This window comes from Puntigrus tetrazona, chromosome 16 (assembly GCF_018831695.1).
Source record: "Puntigrus tetrazona isolate hp1 chromosome 16, ASM1883169v1, whole genome shotgun sequence".
In the NCBI taxonomy this organism is placed as follows: Eukaryota; Metazoa; Chordata; class Actinopteri; order Cypriniformes; family Cyprinidae; genus Puntigrus; species Puntigrus tetrazona.
The window spans coordinates 20,535,515-20,558,890 of NC_056714.1; the positions used below are offsets into that span (position 1 = coordinate 20,535,515).

General features: G+C 38.5%; 1 protein-coding gene across 3 annotated transcripts in view; it reads left to right on the plus strand.

The window, feature by feature from the left end:
• The window catches only part of dyrk1b (dual-specificity tyrosine-(Y)-phosphorylation regulated kinase 1B), a 42,561-nt gene that overhangs the window by 7,457 nt on the left and 11,728 nt on the right, over nucleotides 1-23,376 (plus strand). Inside the window, exon 1 of one of the 3 annotated variants that reach the window (XM_043261516.1) lies at nucleotides 12,879-15,326. The exons of 1 other annotated variant lie outside the window; for it this stretch is intronic. In XM_043261516.1, the coding sequence (XP_043117451.1) occupies nucleotides 15,185-15,326 (142 nt within the window). In that variant the 5' untranslated portion in view covers nucleotides 12,879-15,184. Of the gene's footprint in view, nucleotides 1-12,878; nucleotides 15,327-23,376 lie in introns of those variants that run through there. One more of the 3 variants, XM_043261517.1, reaches the window with a different exon arrangement.

The following is a 23,376-nucleotide window of genomic DNA, read 5'->3' on the forward strand; positions in this document are numbered from 1 at the left end:
GGAACAGCAATGGAATGTTTCTTACAACTATTAAAAACATAATATCATCCTTTTACTATGAAGGTTAAAAATAAATCTAGACAAAAATGACTTTACCCTGGCTCAATGATGACCTATGGCAACAAATGAAAGAGCGAGGCTTTGCACTGAAAAGGTCAGTTAAATAAGGACATAGTTACAATAGGCACATTTTTTTATCCTTAAGAAATAAAGTTGTAAGAAATTCATGAATGGCTAAAGATGTTTTTTTTAATTAAAATAACTGATGATGCGAGAGGGGTAATGGGAAGACGATCTGGAAAAATCTTAATAAATTGACTGGAAGAAAAATGGACCATAGACAAAGTGAAATAGAACTTAAAATAAATTGGACTCAGGTTCACAATAGGTTAGCAAACATTTTAATAGTTTTTTTTTAATTCCGCTGAGGAACTATCTAAAGGCTTTTAATTTAAAGATGCTGTGTATAGTCCAATCAATCACAATAAACCATTTTTTTTGAACGTCTGAGATATCTGAATTAGAAGTAATAAATATTATAAGTTTCTGTACAGTCTCAACAGTGAAGAATGCATACAGACTAGATTGTGTGTGTTTATTTATTTTTTAAAATGTATTTATTTTTAAATATAAGGATATTTGGGCTTGTCCTATTACCCATTTAATTAACCTTTCAATTATGCAAAGTTTTTACCCAGATGCTTGGAAGTCGGCCATACCGACGCCGATTTTTAAGGGTGGTGATCAAACAAATGTTGGTTATAGACAGATTAGCATTCTGCCCATAATAGCTGAGGGCACATGCCCCTTTGAATTCAATGCAATTTGGGTTTCGCCCTAATCATTCAACTGAAACCGCTAATTGTTATTTTCCTGAGAACATGAAATCTAAACTTGATGGTGGTGTAATAGGAGAGGTATTTTCGGATTTATAGCAGGTGTTTCAAAAACTACTACTTTCAAAGCTCCTACATTTTAATTTTTCTGTTGAAGCAATTAAATGAATGAATCTATTTTAACAAAACTGGAAGCAAAGCGTGCGTTTTGGTATCGGTGTACCAATACTGTAATATTGGAGTTCCTCAAGGTTCAATCCTGGGTCCTATTTTGTATATTAATGATTTGCTGTTAGTCTGCTCATCTGTTAATATTCAAATGTATTCTGATGACACAGTTTTATATGTGCATGCTAAAAACAAACAACAAGCAGTGAACATTTTTAACTGAGGAATTGGTCTGTGTTTTAGATTTGTCTGATTAACTCATTTAGATTTGAATATTAGTAAAACAGTTTTTTCTCACAAAAACCAATAGGGTTTTCTCATCTTGATGTATGTGTTAAAGGAGAAAGGATAAAAGGTCGTTTCAGATTTTAAATATTTAGGAGTAATTTTCTCAACTCTTGTTTTAAAAGCCTGCCAACAAGTTAGCCAAAATTATTCATTTTAAGAGCAACTACTACAGGAGACTGTGCTGTACAGTTTAGACAAGTACAACATTTTTACGGTCTTCTCAATTAGGGCCATCAATTGTTGGAATACTCTACTAAGTAAATTAAGCAGTAGAACAAATTATTCAACATTTGAATATAAATTTAAAGAAATTGTTAAAAGCATGTCATATTCCTCTCATGTGATATTACCATTATTATCCCTATTGAATGTAACTGTAAATAGCATATTATCACAAAATAACATGTTTGAAACTTTTAGGTTGCTTTTAAAATGTGGCAAGGGGCAACAGATGAAAATTAGCCACTGGGGCTAACTCTGGCTTATTTACAGTATTTTACTGTTGATTAATGAGCACTGTCTCTGTAAAATAAATAAAAAACTAACAGTGAAGAGTAGAATAATGGCTAAAATTTCAGCTTGGCCATCATGGTAATACATTTTAATATTTTTTTTGCAATATTATAGTTTACGTTATTTTCTGATGTATTAAATGCAACCTTACTGAACGCAATGCGTCTTTTTGTGTACATTGAAGAGTCTGTTTTTATTGAGAGACGCATGCAGCCCTACACCTGACTTTCCTCACATTATTTATCATGTATCTCTAGGCAGATACCAGTTGAATTGCAAAAAGCCCGTTTGGGTAGGAGCTTGATGAGCTTGGTAATTTGAGCTAGGCTATATGTAGCTTTAGCTTAGTTATAATAGTTATTTTTGTAATGACTTCCATGTTTTATACCGCCACACCCCGGTGCTGTGATTGAATTCACCGTGGTATCAGGTTTACTAGGACTGCATTTACGGCAGACTAGAAGTTAGAAGTTAAGCTTTCTTCACCAGCTCTATGATGGTTAAACATCTGTCACTATAGGGCATTGCCAAAAAAAATGCTTGTTTTTACATTTAGATACTTTTTTGTTTTAGTTTTTAAATTGTGGGTGACATGGTTTACCTCACTAGCATTGAACTAATGAGATAAAATTGCATTTATTAAAAGTTGTAAATCTCACTCGCTCTTCCTTTCTCGCACGCAGGCTTTAGGGATGGCATGGCAGCACTCGGTAGACTTGTATGTCGTGGAGCGTGGGGTGTATTTACATGGCCCATGTCTCTATGGATACGGTGACGTGGGGGTAGTGCGGGGCAGAACAGTATAGGATCCTCATCAGGGACATTGCTGGGTCACTCTCTCTTCAAAGGGAGATGAAAGTGGGTCAGGACTGGGGGAAGAGATGAGAGGAGAAAAGAGGAGAAGGAAGGAAATCAGGAGCAACTGTGAACATGCCACACAGTTTTATTTTAGTCTGTTGCACCAGTGTTGATTAGTCAAACTTGTTTAGTGCTCATTCTGTAATTATGTCAAGATGCAGCATCAGTTGGTATCACGTGATGTGGTGACAGTAGGCCTGGGCAACACAGTTGAACCACAATTTAAAGGGATAGAAGTGAAAATGAAAATTTTGTAATTTACAACAAAAATTTATAACACAAAGAATATCTTCAAAACTCTTAAAAACTCAATGGGATCCAAAAACATTGGACCCTATTATCACGGGGAGTAAAGGACCGTTTATAAGTAGAAATTATATTAGCTTCAACGTCAACATGTTAGAACAATCTGTTTCTAATAAGCACACATTGCACTTTAAATGCTTGAGGTCTATAAAATTGAATTAATTCTGATTGGCTGTCAGTGTTTTTATCATCCATTAATGGAATTTTTTTTTTTGAAAGCGACATTATCATTCCTCTGTGCCATCGTTGTGGTATGGGCTCTGCAGTTCAGTTAGTTTTAGAATTATTTTTAACATATTTCTTTCGTCATTATAGTTGAGATCCTTAGTTGAGAGTGGGCCTTAAGTAAGTGGTCACTGAAAATTTGCTCTGATATATATATTCTTCACAGAAAATGAGCCAAGGCCAATGAGTCATGAGTTCTGCTTTTGATAAAATGTGAAAAAGGGTCTCATAGACCTGAACACCATACAAGGGTTAAAAGGATCATTCACACAAAGATGAAAATTCTGTCATTAATTACTCGTCCTCTTGTCGTCCCAAACCTGTAAGACCTTCATTCATCTTTAGAACACAATTTAAGACATTTTAATAAAAATCTGACCCTTTAAGGACAGCGATGCAATGGAAACATTCACAGACCAGAAAAGTGTTAAGGACAACCATTAAATATAGTCCATGTGACGTCTGTGGTGCAACCGTAATGTTATGAAGCTACAGGAATACTTTTTGTGCACAAAACAATGTTTCAAAAGTTCAACAGTTTCTTGTCTTACTTTGCTGTAACGCAACAGACTCATCAATAAACCATTTACAAAAGTGCGTTTCCAAGCACCTGTCGCTTACTGACTGTTTGGACTTTTAAATATGAACATAATTTGTCTGTTAATATGCTCATAGTTTGTTACAAATGGTAATATAGCCAAAACCACCGCATGTAGTTGCTTTTTAGTTAGATTGATTTTTATCAGACAATGTCGCGATTATAAACCAAGATTTAAGGAGTATAGAGAGAGTGAGTCCTGCTTAACATGTAGCCTAGTATTAATGTGTCGTGGTTGTTATTTATACTTATGTTTTATGTACGACAACAGAAAGTATATTGTGAAAAGCTTTATTGGGCATTCAGGTGTAGTACAGTACAGTACAGTATCACAGTTTATAGAGTAGAACAAATCAGAAGTGCCAAAACTCAAACGCCAACTTGACGCAATGATATCATAAATATGCAAATTAACATGTGACATCACCTCCTGTCGCAAGTCTCACAAAATCTAGTGGGAAACACTTTACACGTTTTATGGTACTCTTGTTAACGCGTGTCAGAGACAAACATGGTAGAGAAGAAATTATTCAAATATAGTTATTTTTGTTTCTTTGTATTGTAGTAGCTTCACAACATTAAAGCACTAGTGTCGCATGGACTATTTTAACAATTTTCTTGCTACTTATCTTGAGCTTGAACATTTCAGTTCCATTGCTGTTTATGAAGGGTCAGAAAGCTCTATGCTATATGTTGGGGTGATTTAAATTTTTTTTATCATTTTGTTTTTTTAACAATTCAGACACTTGTGTATTGCATATTTCAGGAAAGCTGTAGTTGGAAACTCTAACCCCAAAGCAATGGACATAGTTGAGGTGATGCTAGACTCCCATTCTGTCCCACCTATAGACATCCAGCGTCAATCCGGATTGCCTTAGATAACCCACACTGCATACATGGGTTCCACAAATTGTCAAAACGAATACTAACAAGCTTGTCAGTCAACACTTCATCACTTGACCGCAGGAGGCTGTGGCCAGCTATGCACACGCATGCATCTCTAGATATGTGCTTGTGCCTGTCTTTAAACATCTGTATGTGCGTTTCGGTAGCCTATATTTGAAACATGCCTGTTTCAAAGCCCATGGTTGGTAAACTGCATGTGTCCATGTAAAAGGCCCTGTTGTCGCCATGGGAGTGCGAGACTGCTTCATGCACTGACTGTGACAGCCAAAGTGCCTGTCTGTGTGCCTGCATGCCTGCACACACCCCTTGCCAGGCTCCATGACTGCTCTAAGCTGGCACAGCAAGAATTAAATAGCCAGAGCTTCTAGAGATTATGCCTGGCTTAACAGAAGCTTAATCACATCGTATGTGCAGTATAGGAGGAATGGGACAGACAGGGGGAAGAGGAAGAAGAGAAGGAAAGGTGGCAGAGGGGCATTAGGTGTTCATGTGGACCGAAGTCTGAGGATTGCTGTTTTGACAGTTCAGATGTCAGGGGTATATTTGATCCAAAAAGGAGCATGGTGGAAATCAACTGCTTGCTTTACAGTCCTTGTATATTCAGCAGCACTGCTTTTGAAACCACTTGTACGATAACTCTAGAAAACGTGGCGCTTTAAGTTTTCAACTACCAATGACTATTCGACTTTGCCTAAATGAATGATATAATAAATGATATATATATATAACTTATCATTTGCAGTTTACTTGTACAATGTGAATGTATATCACATGAATGTAAGTATGATAAAATGCTGCTTAAATGCTATTTGGCTGTTGATCAGGATTATTTTGTTCACTGGTGCTGCTTATGTGACTTTAGCAGAAAAATAAAATGGGGAATGTTATTACATTTTAAAGAGAGTATTTTGATACAAACTGTAATTTGGTAACATGATGCCAATGCCTTTTTGCAGTTTAACATATTGCAAAATAAATTCAAATGGTTGTTTTAATCATTCAGGTTGGGATGCTCTTCAGGACTGTTTGAAATTTGTTTACGCTAATATTTTGTAAATCTTTAATACATCTTAGATCTTTAAAAATAATATAAAACATATGTAAAATTTTTTAGCATAAATGTTGTTTTAGATTATATTCGAGGAAGGCAAGAAAAATCACAAAGCATTTGGATTCCTCGATTGTGGAGTTTTGGCTGTATTAAAGGAACCGTTCTCGCCTAAAATAAAAGTTTGCTGTTTGTTTACCTTGGATTAACTGAGGGTAAGTAAAACCATAAAAGATTTGAAGACGTTTACATCACTTGCTCACCAATGCAGTGAATGGGTCCCATCAAAATGAGAGTCCAAACATCCGACTACTAAATCTACGAGTGACTCCAGTCTATAAATTAATATCGTTGAAAAAAAAAAAATGGACTCATATTTGCGCAAAGGTAAAATGTAATATTAAAATGCCTTAATCATTGATTTGTTACAAACAGTTTTTCACTTCATAAGACATTAACTGATGGACTGGAGTTGTGTGGATTATTGTCACGTGATCCGTTTGGACTCCCATTTTACTACAGATCTGTTCAAATACAGAAATAAGCTCATCTCATCTTGGATGGCCTAAGGATGAGTTCATTTTAAGCGAACTCATGCATAGACCGCTCCTTATTTTTTCCATGCGCTGTCCTTCTGTTTAGCTGCTACATCTATAAAACCAGACAGACAAATAGCCAACATTGTCCTTTCAACTGGTGTGACCGAAAATGTATCGACTTAATTTTAGTCTGTTACGTGAGCAGTAATTGTTGAAGCTGTTTACTAAGTGTAAGGCTGATGATACACTGGGCAACTTTTTGGCCAATGTTGCCGTAAACGGTCAACCAGGTGAGACACAGGGCCCAAGACTGATCTAAATTATCCAGATAGAAATTTGTTATCCATTCTCAAATGAAAAGGGACCAAGCAACATTGCTCAAAAAAGTGGCCCAGTGTATCGTCAGCCTAAGCCTTTTCTTCAGTTACATACCTGGCTAAATGAACAGTGATGTCTTTATGTTAAGAAGAGTGGTGATGACCCTGATATCTTATTTTTTTATGTGATTAAATGATATATATGGATGCAACCCTGAAACATATCGGCTAGACACATCAATCTGTTCTTTTGTAACTTTGCAGATTACATTGAATACATTTGTCAAAACTATCAAAGATTTGGCTGCTGACATCTAAACAGAGGTAAAAGACAAAGCTGCTGAACCTCTATAGGTTTTTCGGAAATGTTCACGTTGGGCATCATTTCCTCTCAAATAGATTGTCTATAGCACTCATGCCTTGTAATGGGGAGATATATTTGACATGTGTTTTACATTGATTTGTTTTAATGGTTTGTCCTTTTGGCAAGTCCAGTGGCCTTAGTTTATTCCAGTCCTGCTATTAGATCACGTTCAACAACTCCTGCGTCTGTGTGAAATGCAAAGCTGGTATTTTAGGTTTTGTAAACCTTTGTTAAATAATCTTGGGGGAAAAAAAGTGTCAACATTACTTCCATAACTTTTTATAAAGAGATTTGTAAACGATGGTTTACATTTGTTTTTAGGTGATGCAAAGTTTGTCTCACATTCTCCTTCTTAATCGTTGTATTATTTGATATTATTTATATACTATATTATTATTTATATACTACTGTTTATTAATCTTTAGATTTTTCCCCCTTTTTCATTTATTTTCCTAATTCTGTTTGGTGCTTTTGTCTTTCATATATATATTATTATTATTATTATTATTATTATTATTATTGTATTTTTATTTATCTTTATATTTCTGTTTGCCTATTTGTTTCTATTGTTTGGTTTACTATACTGTTTTAATAATATATAATATAATAAGACCCACTTTGTTATCGCTCATTCTATCTGTTCTTTCTTTAAAGACTTCAAGACAAAATGAAAAATATAAAGTTTGCCAGGAGGTAAAATTATTTATATATATATATATTAGAAACAAGGTAGCTGGTTAAAAAAACCTGTCCCTAATTCACTGAATTCAGCAAGTGCTGATCTAAAAGGCTTTTTCTCTCCCACTGCTATAGCTTCTTCCCTGTTCCTGCAGTGACTTGGTTTGGCCACTAGGGGCAGTAGAGGAGGGACCACCAGTACCTTCTCAATTATCAGAGCTCTATGCATGCCTTTTTTTCTGTTAATCCCAGGTATATCACCAGTAATAATATCACTAGGTAGTGCTATTAATTGTTTTTGTTTTTTTAGCATAGTTTATGTGACATACTTTTTCATTTGATATTTTGTATTTTCTTTTTGTGTGTAAAATGAATTATGTAATATTTAAATCTCGCTGCTTATTGTCATGTCACCCCAAGGCTTTCAGGAGCACCTGTAGGAATGGCCCATGAGCAGCCAGATCTCTCTTATAAACTCTCCCTGAACTGTAAAGAGAGAAAATCAGCCATATTCCCTCTATTGTTGCTCATGTCATTACATCTAGAAACCCTAATGCATACAATAAAAAAATTACCCCAAACAATTGTAGATTAATTGCATGAAAAAGAGGTGACACTAGTGTGGTCTGGATGACAGCGCCCTCATTGTTTCTCTCATTGACTGTCTGTGCAAGTGTTAGATGTGTGGTTTTCAGGTGAAAGGTCGTGCTGTGGAAGGGAGGGCAGGGTGGGGGTAAGGCTCATCAGGGATTAACAGTGGGGATTCTCCTGCGTCTCGCTCCACGAAAGGGTCAGGCTTAAGTGCACTGACACGTGTGGACAGATACTGTCAAGCTTTGTCTCTTTCTGATCATCATGTACATGGGTGTATTATTACAGAACATATTTAATTTAGTGCGATGTGCCCGTACTAATCACATCAGCAACGTTTTTATATCTGTAAATTTAGGGGGGAATCCAAAGAAATTAGCACATTAACTGGCAACTATTGCAAACTATAAGGAAAAAGAAAGGGCTGGTACACAACAGCTCCAAAATGCTTAATCGTTTCAGAATATTGTACTGAAGTTTAAACAAAGCTTGGTGATACATGATACATTTTTAATAATTATTAGAATTTTTTTTTGCAATAAGGACTGGCTGACATTTACATTCTCACTTCTTACAGTTACATTGACAAGTTAGTGAAATAGCCATTCAGAAATTTGTAGTAAATTTCAAAATCAATTGCAAAGAAATGCCAAACGACCCATTGCATTAGACTTGAAAAGTAGAAAAACAAAACGTACAACTTCGGAAGAAAAAATAGCTTTTTTTACAGTGTACTCAAATAAATGCATGAATGGTAAATATTAATTTGTGCTGAAATGGTTTAATCTTATTTGTGAAGAGTGGAAGCAAATTACAATTTCGTAGGAAATGGTTTTCTCGAATGACCAATTATTTATACAGCAATGCCACCATTGGAGGGCCATCATTTAGAAATATTTGTTTGTGAAAAATAATAATACTAATAAATGTGTGTAATAAAATTGCGTCTTATATAAAACAAAACAAATTAGAGATGTTGTTTTTGTAGTTAAAAAAATAAGTTGAAGTATTTTAATTCCTAAAGCACTTGCTGTGACTTCATAAAAGCTGGTACCATGTCCTAACTGTTGGACATCTTTAGCGTTTGTATCCATAACTTCAAGCATGGCACCTCATGCAACCTATTTATGGATGAAACTTCAAACTTCTGTAATAGTAAACTTGACCCTACCCCATCTTAGGTTTCTTGGCAGAAGTTCCATGGCACTAGCAACATTGGGCCATTTTTGTCGCAGGTAACTTTAGTGTAATGAGGACAACTGTTCTGTTTGGAAACAAGTTTTTTACAGCTTTGTATCCTGTGCGTGCGCTTTCAAATGACTAAACCACTTGTAGGATATGTAATTGCTAAGGACATCAGCTAGCTCCCTTGCAACTAAAAAAATGTAAGTAAAAACACTAAAATTGAGTTTACTGTAGGATACCGTAAGGATAATGAATTAAATGTGTATTTATTGTCGGCCACTTCTTCACCGTTTGAATACGAGAGGGCACTTTCTGATCCTAGCTATATATTCAGTAGTGTTCGTTCCATAATTGACATGTTTTGTTATATTGCTCTTGGATATACAGAATCGACATGGTCCAAAGAAAGCACACCGTTTAGGTGGCTATTTTAAATATTTAGGGACTAGGAGGTCAGCTTTACTTAGTTGTAAATATCCCACTGTTGGTGGACAAGCCAGTTGCCAATGAGAAGTGTTTGCTGGGAGTGCTGTGATGTATATCTGGCCGTTCTGCCTGTCAATAAGGAGGTTGAAAATAAAGCACTGAAGAGTATATGATTTGTTTTGGTCAGCATGCCTTCCTCATCTTCTGCTCCTAGTGGAAAGCCCATTTTTGTTGCCTTATTTAACTTGCATGTGTCCAAACAGACAAATGTAACTCTGTAATGCACACTTTAAAATGGAGAAAAAAAAAAACCCATCTCTGGCGTGAGCAGAGCTGAAACACAACCCCGGCAACCTCCCCGCAGTGTAATTGTAATTCGCTGCTGTGTTACCCCGCCGTTCCTTTTGCGCTTGCTAGCTTCTTCAGTGAAGTTCGACTACCGTATCTTCCCACTGCATCATGTTTACCTAGCAACACGCATCACCCGCTGCCGGCCCTCCCATTGGTCATTTCAAAACGCACCCGGGACCAATGGCAGGGCTGTTACCATGGTACAATGTGTAGTTGCCGGGTGGAATTTTGCTGCAAGGCACGTGAGTCCCGGAATCTTCGCCTTGCGTTTTTAATCTCGGGTGTCTGGGAGCTTTGCAAAGGTGATTTATTGGAACCGAGTCACATTTCCTCTCAAGAACCAGCTCACTTATACACGTAGACGTTTATCTGTACATTTGTGCTTTACAAACCAAAATAATAATGTGACACATAAGGGGCTGCCGCAGCTGTCACGGGCGTGCGCATTGCTGTAGCGGGGGAGAGAAAAGAGGAAAGTTAAATTTTCTTGAAGTTTTAAATTAAGACTATTTGACAGCAAACTATAATAAAACCCTAAAACGTATTTAAAATTTTTTTTTTTCAAAAGCATTGCAGTTATGTAAGAATTTAGCAAGCTAATAGCGTTAAATAGCATTTTAAAACGTACTTTTCCCTCATAGAAAACTACTAAATATAAATTTATTTTATCAGTTTATTAGCTGAATTTATTATTTTTACGAAAATGTATATTTAAAGGAAAATGCTTGTTTGAGTACATAATCATTTAATATCTAACAAGATTACACTCTCTCTCACACACACTCACAGACATATATGTATGCAAATAGTCATATAGATCATTTTCTCCTATCAAAAGAAAGATACGTGAAAAGATGCATATAAACGGGCTTCTGTGGAGTCATGGAGGATGAATGACGGCATGGTTAACCTCGTTTTGCACCACCATCGACCCCCCCTCCCTTATGCTCTTTTAGGGGAGAACATAGAGGAATTACCAACCCGCACGCAATGGGGTTTTAAAACATGATTCCTAACCACAGTATGGCCAAATTACAAAAAAAAAAAATCTAACACTCAATATAGTGTTAACATGTTTTAATCAAGCATGGGTTTTTTTTTTACATCTCCACGAATCTCAGTGTAGTACAAATGCGGGTAAACCGAAACTGTAAAGACTGTAACCTAAACTGTATGGGAGGCCATTATTTTACATAACGTTTTAATGCAACCCGTTACCGGCGTAAGGATTTTAAGACTATTCGGAAGTTTTTCTGATTGTGATTAGAGCTTATGTGCAAAATGAAGGAATGGCAGGTAGAAAAGTTTTGAGTAGCTTAAGATAAAATACTCGCTTTGCATGCCATCTCAAACCTTATCACGTTTTCATTTTAATAACTGGTATAGTAACTAAGTTAACGAGTAACATGAATGACTGATGATCACTTAAGGTTTGCCCTAATAATGCAACACTTCTCAGATATATTCTGTTTCGTGTGCGATGACAGTTCCTCTCTCTCTCTCTTTCTCTCTCAACTTTTCGCTGTTGTCTCTCCTTCCATATCAATCTACCTGAAGTCTTGTGTTATTTCCGCGGGCACGTCATCCTGTTTCCGCGGCGTATTTTGGAGACAACAAGGAGCTGGGGGAAAGGGCAGTCTCTCGTCTCTTCTCCGCCCACATGCCAAGCTGACCAATGCAAACAGCCACGGGGATCGCTTCTGACCAATCGCGTGTAAGCTGCCGCGGCGTCGGATAGCAACAGACCCTACGCACGCGCACACGGGGGGGTGGAGAACGTAGCACCCATGAGCGCGCGCGAGCAGAAAGGGAGGGAGGGAGATTTGAGGAGCAGCTCCATGGAAAGGAACATCGGCGTGTGTGCGCGCTTTAGCACAGAAAAGTTTGAAACTTAAAGGGCACGGAAAAACGACTGCTTTGTCGTGCGCGCACGGTGTTGCCCGAGAGTTGTTGCAAATGTAGAATTAAGTGTTTCAAATTATGTCGGTGGCATCGGTATGTGAATTCTAGGTGGCATTTAAAAAAAAAAAAAAAAACTAGAACCGACCTTGTCCTGTTGTTTTGTAAATGTTCTCGTATGCAAAAAATATAAGTTCTTGAGCGTATTATAGGAGTCAGGTACTAGTTTGTCAGCATTTTTATAATCCACTTTAAGCCTTCAACTGTGTTAATGTGATGCTGTAATCAAACTTTATATATATATATATATATATATATATATATATATATATATATATATATATATATATATATATGATATTTTACATTGCCATTGACATAAAATGACTGAAAAAAAGTAGGAGCTTAAAATAATACGAATTTAATTTAATGATATTTTTCTGGCGAGCATATACTTTTAATATGTTTTGCGCATACTAAAACCTAACGTATAGTTGTATGTGGAAAGATTACATATTCTTTTAAGACCTCGACTCTCTTTTCTTTGACCTTCGCGTTAGAGCTCAACCTCCGATAACTTCGCGCCCCGCATGGAGCGTAACGCGTTACAAAAGTTAGGCCCAAGTTACAGATGTTTGCGTTTGATCGATCGCGAAAATGCGAGTATTGTAATCGTGTCGAGCGGTTTGCCTCTAATGATTCCAGCGGTCTATATATATGTACGCGCTGTGTGAATATCTATATCTGCGGAGTTACTATAAATGGAGAGAAGCGGCTTGGTGGCGCTACTAAGCTGGAACGGGGGATGCTAGGTCTTTTAAATGCTCGAGAATATGCGTTTTGTGGCGCAGCCTTGTTAGATCTGATGAAATCTGGGTAAATAAGCACATAGTCATGCGTCACTCCTTTTGAAACGCGTTTCACGGTTCTCATGGCAGCCCTCCGCTTTTGGTGTTTAAACATTGAAGCGTGGGGAGCTGCGTCAACCGAGCTCCTCCACAGAGCGGCTCTTCTGTATCCCCCCCTACACTCGAATGTGGATGGAACAATCCTCATTGCAGGGTGTGGATCCAGTGCCGGCCAGAGAGGCTCGACAACAAGGAGTAATAACGGGCGAGCTGAGAGTACGACTTGAGACTGGCTGGAAAAGAACGACTTGTCGGAGGAAAATACAATTTCGCGGAGAAGCCTCGCAACGCGAAGGAGCGTCACGGTTGAGGGTCGATATCCAAAAGCGGGAGTTTCGACGGCGAACGAGTCCGTTGAAAGCGTACGCGGAAGCCCGGCTTAAACTGCACGGAATTGCGAGCGCGGTGACAGCTCAGGATGGAAGTAACGTCCGTTTGTTCGCCGGCCGACGTTCTTCACGCGAACACTCGCTGACGCTTTGAGTTCCGTTTCTATGGTCGACGGAAAGTTGAAAATTGTCAGTCGCGAACTAAGCGGTCCCTGTTGTTCTTTGAGGCGGCTTGACAGCTCACCGTCGGACAACAGCTCGACCATTATAATCCTAACTTTTGACTGAATATACACGGCTTGACCGGAGAACGGGACGCTTGGATTGTTTGGACTCATTTCTGGATACCCCTTTTTTCCGCTTTTCTTTTTAAATGCCAAGCACATTCCCGTAACCGAAACGTCTCTTTACAGAACTGAAGAGGCTGCGCGATTTGGAGCGCGGTCTATTCGTTTGACGTTCGCGCTCTATAATTGAGACTAAATTCTATTTTCACCCTCATTGTGTTGTGACAAAAAAAAAGTGTCATAGTGAAATCGGCAAGTTTTTATTCCCCTCTCCAGTAGTTGTGCATTTTTTTGTGTGCCTGTAACTTGCACTTCAGCACTTTGACTCGTCGTAGTTGTTTGTGCATGCACGTGTTTGTTTTGATCCTGCAGCCCACGAAAACATTTATCACAAGCTATAGATTGTTGTCACCCGTGTCTTGAGCTCCTGGCTCCCTCCTCCCCCTTTTTTTGACTTGCCAGCGAATAAGGTCGCCTGTACACCTGCAGACTTTGCCAGTTGTATAAAGGGGGGAGGGTAACTCGTTTTTTTTCCCACAAGGAAGTCACAAATACCTTTTTTTTGTGTGTTAGTTTTGGATTTTTTTTGTTTTTATCTGGAGCTGCATTTTTTCGCTTATCAGGATTCAGATTATAACTGAGGAAAGTGGCAGCGCAGCCATTGTTACAGAGAGCACCTGCCGCCTTTGACTAATTTAAGCTACTGTAGGATACCTAGACAGAATATAAGAAACGCCTGTTATTTTTAGCGGGAGTGATGGGGTAAATGGTGTTGAAAATTGAGACCCCAACCCCCACCCTTAAGGCTACCAACACTTCCAGGTTTAGCTCTGGTTTCCTTGTCAGCTGCTGAATTATCTGGCTTGGAAAATTTAAGTGGGGGGTCCTGTCTCAACAAGGATCTCGATCTTATCCCACTGTTGTGAACAGTTTCTCCAAAAGTTCTTGCTATTTTGTTCAATGGAATCCACTCATTATTGTGGGACAATGAATCTAGATAGAGTACAAGTAAAACAAACTTTAGTAACCAAATAAGCTCATCCCCGTATAAACAGAAATATATCTATATGTGTGTGTGTTGCAGAGTATATATATATATATATATATAGCTCTATAAAGTATATAAGACATACATAGTTTGAATATGTATATTTTTATGCCAAAAGTGAGCATTGTTGCCTGAAACCCAATCCATTGCCTTAGAATATTATAGTAATAAAGGGAATAGCAAGGACAGAACTGAAACGGTGTTTGAAATAACTTAAAGGTGCCTTTTTCGTTCATCAGTTTCTTCTGTCTGTCACTTCAGGATTTCGCAAGTAATTGAAAGATATTTTTGTGCTTAAATTTAAATCCTAATCTTTATAACTTGCCTTCACGGTTCAAACTTGAGTTTAGTTACCATTGGATGTACCCTACTGGATTATTTACTGAAGTTATAGGCATGTGCGAAGGATTATTCTATACTTGATGTCAGCGACTTTTTCAGTACTTTTTGGGATTCCCAACAAACTTGATTAGAGTCATTCTTTGGATATCACGGGCCAACGCATAAGCATTTCAGATGGTGATCACTTCGTCTGTGGAGGAGAAGCCGCAGCCTTCTAACAGAATGGTCGCAAATTTGCCGACCGAATCCTGGATTGGCAGCCCAGATCAGAATCGCTTCTTACCCCAGTCACACCTGCTACGGAAGCCTGCAAGAAGTTAGTACAACCTCTCTTTGCATCTATAACAAATTTACACCAGTTCACGTGCTGTGCAAGAGAGTGAACATGCATGGATGTTGGGAATTCTGTGTTCGCTCATACTTGATTTCATCCTATAGCAATAGTGTTCTGTTGAAGTAAGTAAAAGGTAAAGCCGTTCATTTCAAGTCAGGACTTTTGGGTAATGAAGTCGCATCCAAGTTATTTGTCAAGCATTCGTTCATATTTACCTTTGACCGATGGTAAACATTAGAAATAGCTAGCTTAAATACAGTTTGTCCTTGACAGCATGAATCCAGTCAACAACACCAAAAACTGCATGGAATGTTGAGGGAAAAGTAAGCGAATTGTGGTGATGACAGGGCTTTGGAATTTGAGGAAGTACATAGCTTTTAGTTGGGTTTTTGAGAATGTAAATACAGTTTGGTCAAAACGTTGTCTGGTACGTTGGAAGTCATCAGGGATTTTATTTGTTTGTTTTGTCTGGAAAAGTAGTTAAGCCTTTGCGCAATGTACATTATTTTACATGATGAACTACAAAAAAATCAATGCAATGCTATGTTTATTTATGAATTTTGGGTTATGCGATGTAAAATTTTGCCTACCCAGGGACATTTCCCTTTTAGACCGGACATAAATTAGTCAAATGCTTCACACACTTTACCCCTACAGATCTGCACTCCTTTTCCCATCATTGTTTTATTATAACTCGTTCAAACAATCATGGGAATAGGCGCATTCTCGAACGGTTTCTAAGGCTGCTTGATCTTTGCGTCACTTCTGCGCTGTAATTTGTGCTGTGTGCTATGGGAGCTCTACGTGAGGTGTGAGCTCACAGTGATCGCTCTGTTGCTGGGAATCTTAGAGCTGCAGCAGAATGCTGTTCTGTAGACCAGCATGTACTGTATTGTGCACAGCGTACACCACAAATCAGCTTTTCTTGGTTTGCTAGTCATATTTTAAGACTGTATGATAAAGATAAGTGTGACTCTGACCTGTTTTGACACAAGAAAAGGCTGTTGTCATGGCAGATTATTATTTTTTTTATTTCTGCTTTTGTTCCACTGGTGGTGGTATCGGTTTGCTCTCCCGTCTTTTTTTTTTTGTTTCAGTCTTTATATGGATTCAGTATTTCAGAACATTAATGTTGTTGCATTTGAGGACTTTATAGAACAATGGCTTAGTTATCTTCTAGTAAACCATTTTGCTCACATGAAAGCAAACCATATTGAAAATTAAAAGATCTTGCTGTAAATGATAATTGGTTGATGAAACAAGATGGCAGTGGTACAGTGGTTCTGAATATATTTGGAGGAAGGTGCAGTGATCATTAGCTCATTGTTTGGTTTTATACTAATGTGCAGTGGCAGTTGGCTTGATAGACATAGGTTTGTTTTACCCAACCTTCATTATTTGTCATCCATCCCATTCTCTGTCAGTTCAGGATTGGAATTAAAGGACTCAATTATCCGTCAAGCATTAAGCTGCTTAATGCAGTTACGATATAATTGCTTAATTGGCCCATTTCAAGAAAGTTTCCAAACAAGTAATCTACAGACGCTGCAAAGTACTAACCCCACACCACACAAATCTGGATTTAGCTTCAAACTCCCAATATCCATTTTAACTTTGGGAATGAAGTTGATGCCTTGAACCATTCATAAACTGGTTGTTTGAGTCTTGTTATGGTAGTGGTGAACCGGTTTGCATGAAATGACTCAAAACCGAAAAGTCCAAAGTTTGCAATTAAAATTGATACACTTGTTGCACAGTAGGCTTGATGGAGACTAAAGTTGAAGAGTGGCAGACTGTCAGGCATTTTGCTCCTTCAGCTTCCTTCCAATTGGATGCTTGTTTATTTGTGTTATTGTTGATGCAATTGTTAAAAGATTTTGGGATGAGCAGTAACCGAATCGTCAACGTGTTTTTGCATTTTCTGCTTTAAATTTTTATTTTTATCTGTGTATCCAGCTGACTTTTCTCCTGTTGCTATTTCCGTCCCCCCACCCCAGTCTGGCGTGTCAAGCACTGTGTGTATAACTGCCTTTCAGAAGCCTGAGTAACTCTTTTAAAGATAGATATAACTGCAAGTAACCCATAGGGTTCAGGGAAAGCTGCAGGAATAATTCTATTCTGTGGATCCACCTATATGAGACAAAGAAAAGAGCTGATAGGGCATCTGGAGACATCATATCAGCAGAGAATCACAGCCCCGAATCAAGGTGCATGGAGTTTGGACTGTGAAAGAGAGAGTGACAGTAACAGTTTTCATACAAACAACGCGTCCACTCCTTGCCCTTTGCCCCTTTCCCTCACACTGCTTTTCATGTTTGTTTGCTCACCGGTTTTCAGTCTAAAGGTGAAGCGCACGATTTTGCCATATAAAATCCACTGAAATCCAGAATTATTGTTTCTTGGGTAATTTTAAAGTTTCATTCAACACAGAACATAGGATGTTGCTGATGATACAGCATATTGATATTGCTTTTTTTTTTGGTGTTAGAATATTCACACTATAATAAACTACTAATACACACTAAAATAAAGGATCATTAAAGGGTTTTTGTCTAAAAGCAGATGCCATAGAAGAACCATTTTGGGTATCCCAAAAATACTTAAAAGAAATATTTTTCAATAGTAATAGTTTTAATACATCTCCAGTGTTCTTCATGGAACTAAAGATGGTAAAGAATTTTTTAGAATAAATGAAATGTATTTCTTTTGGTTCTAACAATATTTATTTGAAAACATTTAGATTCTCTATGAAGTTACTGTTCCATACATCACAGCATACATTTTTTGTGTGGTTTAATTCTAACCACAAATAATTCTCTTCAATGCTCCTATTACTGTGGTCTTATTAAATTCACCTATACTAGTGCACGAGCTATTGTGGAAAGATGTCTACCTATAGTTTTCATTTTTGTGCGCTGATAAAATCTGTTGTTTCACATATTTAGAGGAAAAAGTGACAAATGCCCTTCATGCTCATTGGCTCTTCATCTCCCCACCTCCTGCTGGATTAGCGGTGGGCCTGAATCAGAACAAAAACATGTTATTGTTCACCAGATGCACACACAGTGTACCTGCACATCCAGAGCAGCAATCCTACCCCATCCATTCACCATCCATTCACCACCACCTCATCTCTATCAAATTCAACACATTAAACGCTGAAGCAACTTTTTCTACTGATATTTCCCAATGTTCTTGTTTCTCCGTGCTCACATACACTTTTGTTAAGGCATTCACATTTCTCGTTCAGTCTGTATTTGTGTCTCCTGACTCACCCTCACATCATCCTTGCTGTGCTCTTTCCAAGAAAGAAAGTAAACAACACGAATAGGCCTACACTCCTTGCTCTGTGTCAACATCCACCTCCACTGGAGCAAGTGGCTCTTTACTCAAGGGGCGCTTGATTAGTGCTGGTCACTTTAGATTAGCCAGTCTGGTGTTAACGTGAGCTCGCAGTCGCCTTGAGCTGTGAAGGTGCAGTCTCACCGAGAGATCAGCACGTAAGCTCCTTAGAGTCCTGCAGCTCGTGTTTAAAACTCAAGGATAAAGAAGGGTGGAGATTCAACATTGTCCATGACATCAGTCGGTGTGCATCTGTTTTACGACAAGTGGACTTAAAGCTTAATGGTCATAGCGAGAAATGTTAACTATGTTAAAACATTTTTTTAAGATTTATTTTTTATGTTTTTGTCTTTATTATGGCAAGACAGTATAGAGATGACAGGAAGCAAAGTTGGAGAGATTGGGAAAGGTCCTCAAACAGGGATTCGAACTCGGGACGGCCGTAGTGCAACAGTACTATATGTTTGAGTGCTGACCATGAGGCTATTGGCCCTGATTGTTAGTGGTTGACTGATATAATAGCTTTCCTTAAATTTTCATTATCGATCTTTTAGGGCCATTTTCAGATCATTTAGATGACAACTATCTCTGAGTGGCCAGAAATGTTGCCTTCTGCAAAATCTGTTATTGGCCAGATGTTTTTTTTAGCGAATTTAGAAACAATTGAAAAACTCATATCAGCATTGGTCGGATACCAATTTTCAGACAGTAATGTGCTTGTTTTAGTGTTGGCTGTTGCTGTGGACCGGCGTCATACCTATATAGCTAATGAGGTATTTTGAGGTGGGGGATTTATTTTATTTTATTTTTAATGCCCTGTGTGAGCTCTCAATTTACCAGTGTCACTGTATGAGGCGTCCACCCAGATGGCTTTTTATTAATAGTGTGGAGTCTGACTCAGCTATGGGGGCCTGACTGTTTAAAGTACTCCGTGGTACTGTTTGGGATTTGGCCGCCAAGGAAAGGTTGGACGGGGTTATATCGCATAACACGGTGAGAGGTGCTGAACTTAGTGGAAAGGTTGAAAGTTTTGCAGAAGCCCTACTGAGATTGGTGTCCTCTTGCAAATGAGGGAGTTCTGAGAATCAGAAGTGGAGATGACCAGAGGGAGATTCTGGGAGGTGGCGGCACAAGATCATTTGGTCCTTAAATAAATAATCTTTCGTCAAACTTGAATTTGGGAAGACTTCATTGTGACCCCTAACACAATTGAATGCATGTTCCAATGTTTCTTTTTCCAATTAAATGTAGTGTTGGGATGTGATAAATATCTTTTAAATGACAGTTGTTTGCACATATGTATGAGATGCAAACTATCCCATTAAATGTTGACAAATATGTCCCAGTCAGTCATATCTGCCTAATTTTCTATAGTTGCAGTCATATTTATCCGTTGTGTTGCAAATTGTTTGTTGGTGAAATCCAGTCATTTCTTTAGGAACCCATTCAAATTTAAATCAGTTGAGGGTGAAAGATATCACAAGCCGTCAATTTGGTAGAACAAATTTACCACACTGACCAGCAGAAAACTTCTTGGATTAAAAACTACTTTTATGCGAGTTCTGCAATATTGACCAAAAAAAAATCTGCAAAATGTGATCTCCACATTCATTTCTGAGATAGGAGATCCCATACCTGCCTTAACTACCTGTAATATTGTTGGGCAGAGTTTCACAGCTTCTGAAACTTGAAGTCCTCTAATGTGGGGCATGACACCCTTGTACCCTGCCATCTGCGGGCACGCAAGTGCACGTTAGACAGGGGCCATGATGTGACGCACACATCCTCTCCTTATTCACCTCTATGTACTGTATGTCTACAATGTCCTTTTTCCGACACACGCTCAAGGAACACCAACTTGTTGCTTCATACTAAGGTCAAGTTTTCCTTCCTGCTTTGGATGCTTGATTTTATGATGCACAGGAATTACGGAGCCTCTCGTGTCACTGTTTACGGTGGTCGTTTTCCATGTTTTTCTTTTTACAGAAAAGTTGCGGATAATACCCCGAGTTTCCTCCCTGTCCTCTTTTTCCTTCATGCCAATCATGGTGTGTCCAACTTTGGCTCAGTAGCACCAGCGTTCCCATTACCCTAACAGGGAATAAGATAGGGGGTCAGTACGGACATGGGAAGGGTGAGGTGGGAGTGATGGGGAGGGCTGTTCAGCTGTTCGCATGCACACACTACCATCCTCTTCCTGTGCCTTAGAGACAGGGAGTAGGCTGGTCTGTTGCTATAGCGACACTCTGATTGGCAGCTGGCAGCTGTGTTTGGTCAGCTGTGGGGATGTGGAATGAGTTGGGGGGGGTTGTCTTTGCATGGTTAATTGCAGTGGATGATTACTTCATACACCACCTGATATATTTAACTGCTGCGATGTGACACTTGCATATGTGACAATAAATTCTACCCAGGCACCTGTGTGTCTATAGAAGAGCATGTGTCTGTCCTGTTATATTTTATTAATATTCGCTCCCTTTGGGAATGGCGTTTATGCGAGCGCTACGGCCAGATCAGCGTAGATTGAGAGCGAGAAGGGGGGAAAAAAAGAGAGGTAACAGGCAGGGAAGGGAGGGCGAGAGCGGCATTGTGGGAAGGGTTGCTGATACAGCACAAGCTACCAGGTTTATTTATAGAGACCTCGCCGCCCAGCCCTTGGATACCAGTAGCCAATCGGGAAGGAGAGAGGAAGGGGGCCTCTGCCAATCAGAGCAGAGGAAGGGGGGTGTCACACTCAGGAAGTTCTCAATGTGTTCATTTCAGCATTTAAAGGCACAGTGTGACATTTTTCCTGGTGCTCAGCATATCGCACTCTTTTAGTCATCGCTTCCCCTCTTAAAACGAGGAGGAGGAAATTAATTTATATAAATAAAGAGTGTTTTTGCAGGGAGGAAATATAAAAATGAATCTTTTTTGCAATCTGTTTTGTTAGATTAATTGAGAATGTTTTAAAAAGCTGGGCTTTGATTGAGTTGTCTTGTCATTTGCAACAGGGTCTGAGCAAATAAAAAAGCAGTTGGAGATGAGTCACATATGTATATCCAGGCAGGTTTCCTGTCAGTGAGTTGGTGCTGGGACTCCTCCTATGGGCATGTAACAGCAATGCTTGCCGTCACTCCCTGGGATTGATGGTGGTCAGATGTGTCGTTTTGCACTTTGTTTAAGCTACGGCCATTGATCGGCTGGCTATTTCAAGTTGTAATGTGTCATTGATAAATTTCACCCCCATTACTCCTCACCTGTCAGCCTCTGAAAGCAGCAATAAAAGCATTCACTGTGGAATATCTCATCCATTTCATATCCCCCTGTTAGACGTTCACATCCCTCCATCCGCACTCAGCAATCTTACTTAATTACTGTACTCTCGGCACGTTCTCGCCTCGTTCCCAGGATGTCCGTTACTTCCTTTGTGCATTATGAATGTTCAATGTGCTAGTGGATTATTGTGTGCAAAAAAAAAATCCTGCGGTTAAAATTTCAGTCCATCAAATTTGGGACAGCATTAATTCTTTATAAGCCTGTAGTTTAGTGCTCCGTTATTCCCTTGGTCTTTTGTACACATAACTAGCTCCAAAAACTTCTCTGGCCTACATTGTGTGTGTGGTTTTATGTTAATATATAAAGTTCACATACACAGATTTTATGCTCTGGTCTCAGATTTCTTGGTTGGGGGCTCAGTATTAATTTTATAGGGTGAATCACAAAAAATCAGGCTAGGAAATGCTATAAAAATTAGAAGTATTTTGCAAATAGAAGATTACGCCTGTTTGTAAGATTTAATGATTTGGATTGTAACATAATTTTCATGGCAATTAAACATATTTTCCACCGAAATCTGTACTTAAAAATTACTTAAAGTATTGATTCACTATTATGATATTCATTGCACTGCAATTTAATTATTAAATAAATGTTAAAATTATTCAATATTTTACTATGTAGATTTTTTTACTATGTGTATATATTTTTTTTCTATGAATTTTGAGTTAAAATATGACGTTTTCACCACAATTCACCTGTAATTTAAGGTTAGCATTATAACAGGCAACCTAAAGTGCAGCCTTTATTTGAAAGTAATAGCTGCAGCATATTCTTGGCCAACGAGTGGCAGCACAGGACCATGGATAGCTCTGCTTGCCTCCCAGTCACTCCCATCATCCACAGAGATTTTGGTTTGCAATGTCATACGGCAGTTTTTCTTTGTTCCACCAGTTTGGCAGTGACATACAGTACAGTGATTTTCTGGCGTTTGCATATTGTCCGCCCGTAGCTGTCAGAAAAACACATGCTGCTCCATAAAGTTGAGAGAATTACTCAGATTTGGAAACCATTCTCAGGTCTTTGAAGGTGTATAACAGTGTATTACCACCTCCAACGCATGCTTGTCATGCTGACCTGAGGAACGGTGCTGTAATTTCTCAGCCAAAATGAACTGGAGCTTATTGAGAGGATAACCAATCATTCTCGTGACTATTCCATCTGATTGTAGGAGATTTCAAAGATCTCTTAGCTGGAGGCTCTGAAAATGCTTTTAGTTTGACTTCCAATATTGTGTGTGTGTGTGTGTGAGTGTGTGAGAGAGAGGATGTGTGTTCATATTTCTACTTCCCCCTGCAGTGCAGTGTTTCTCCCCACACCCATGTCAGTATTTGCTTGGCGTGTGTGATGCACTTTAGCAATGTGTCTTCTG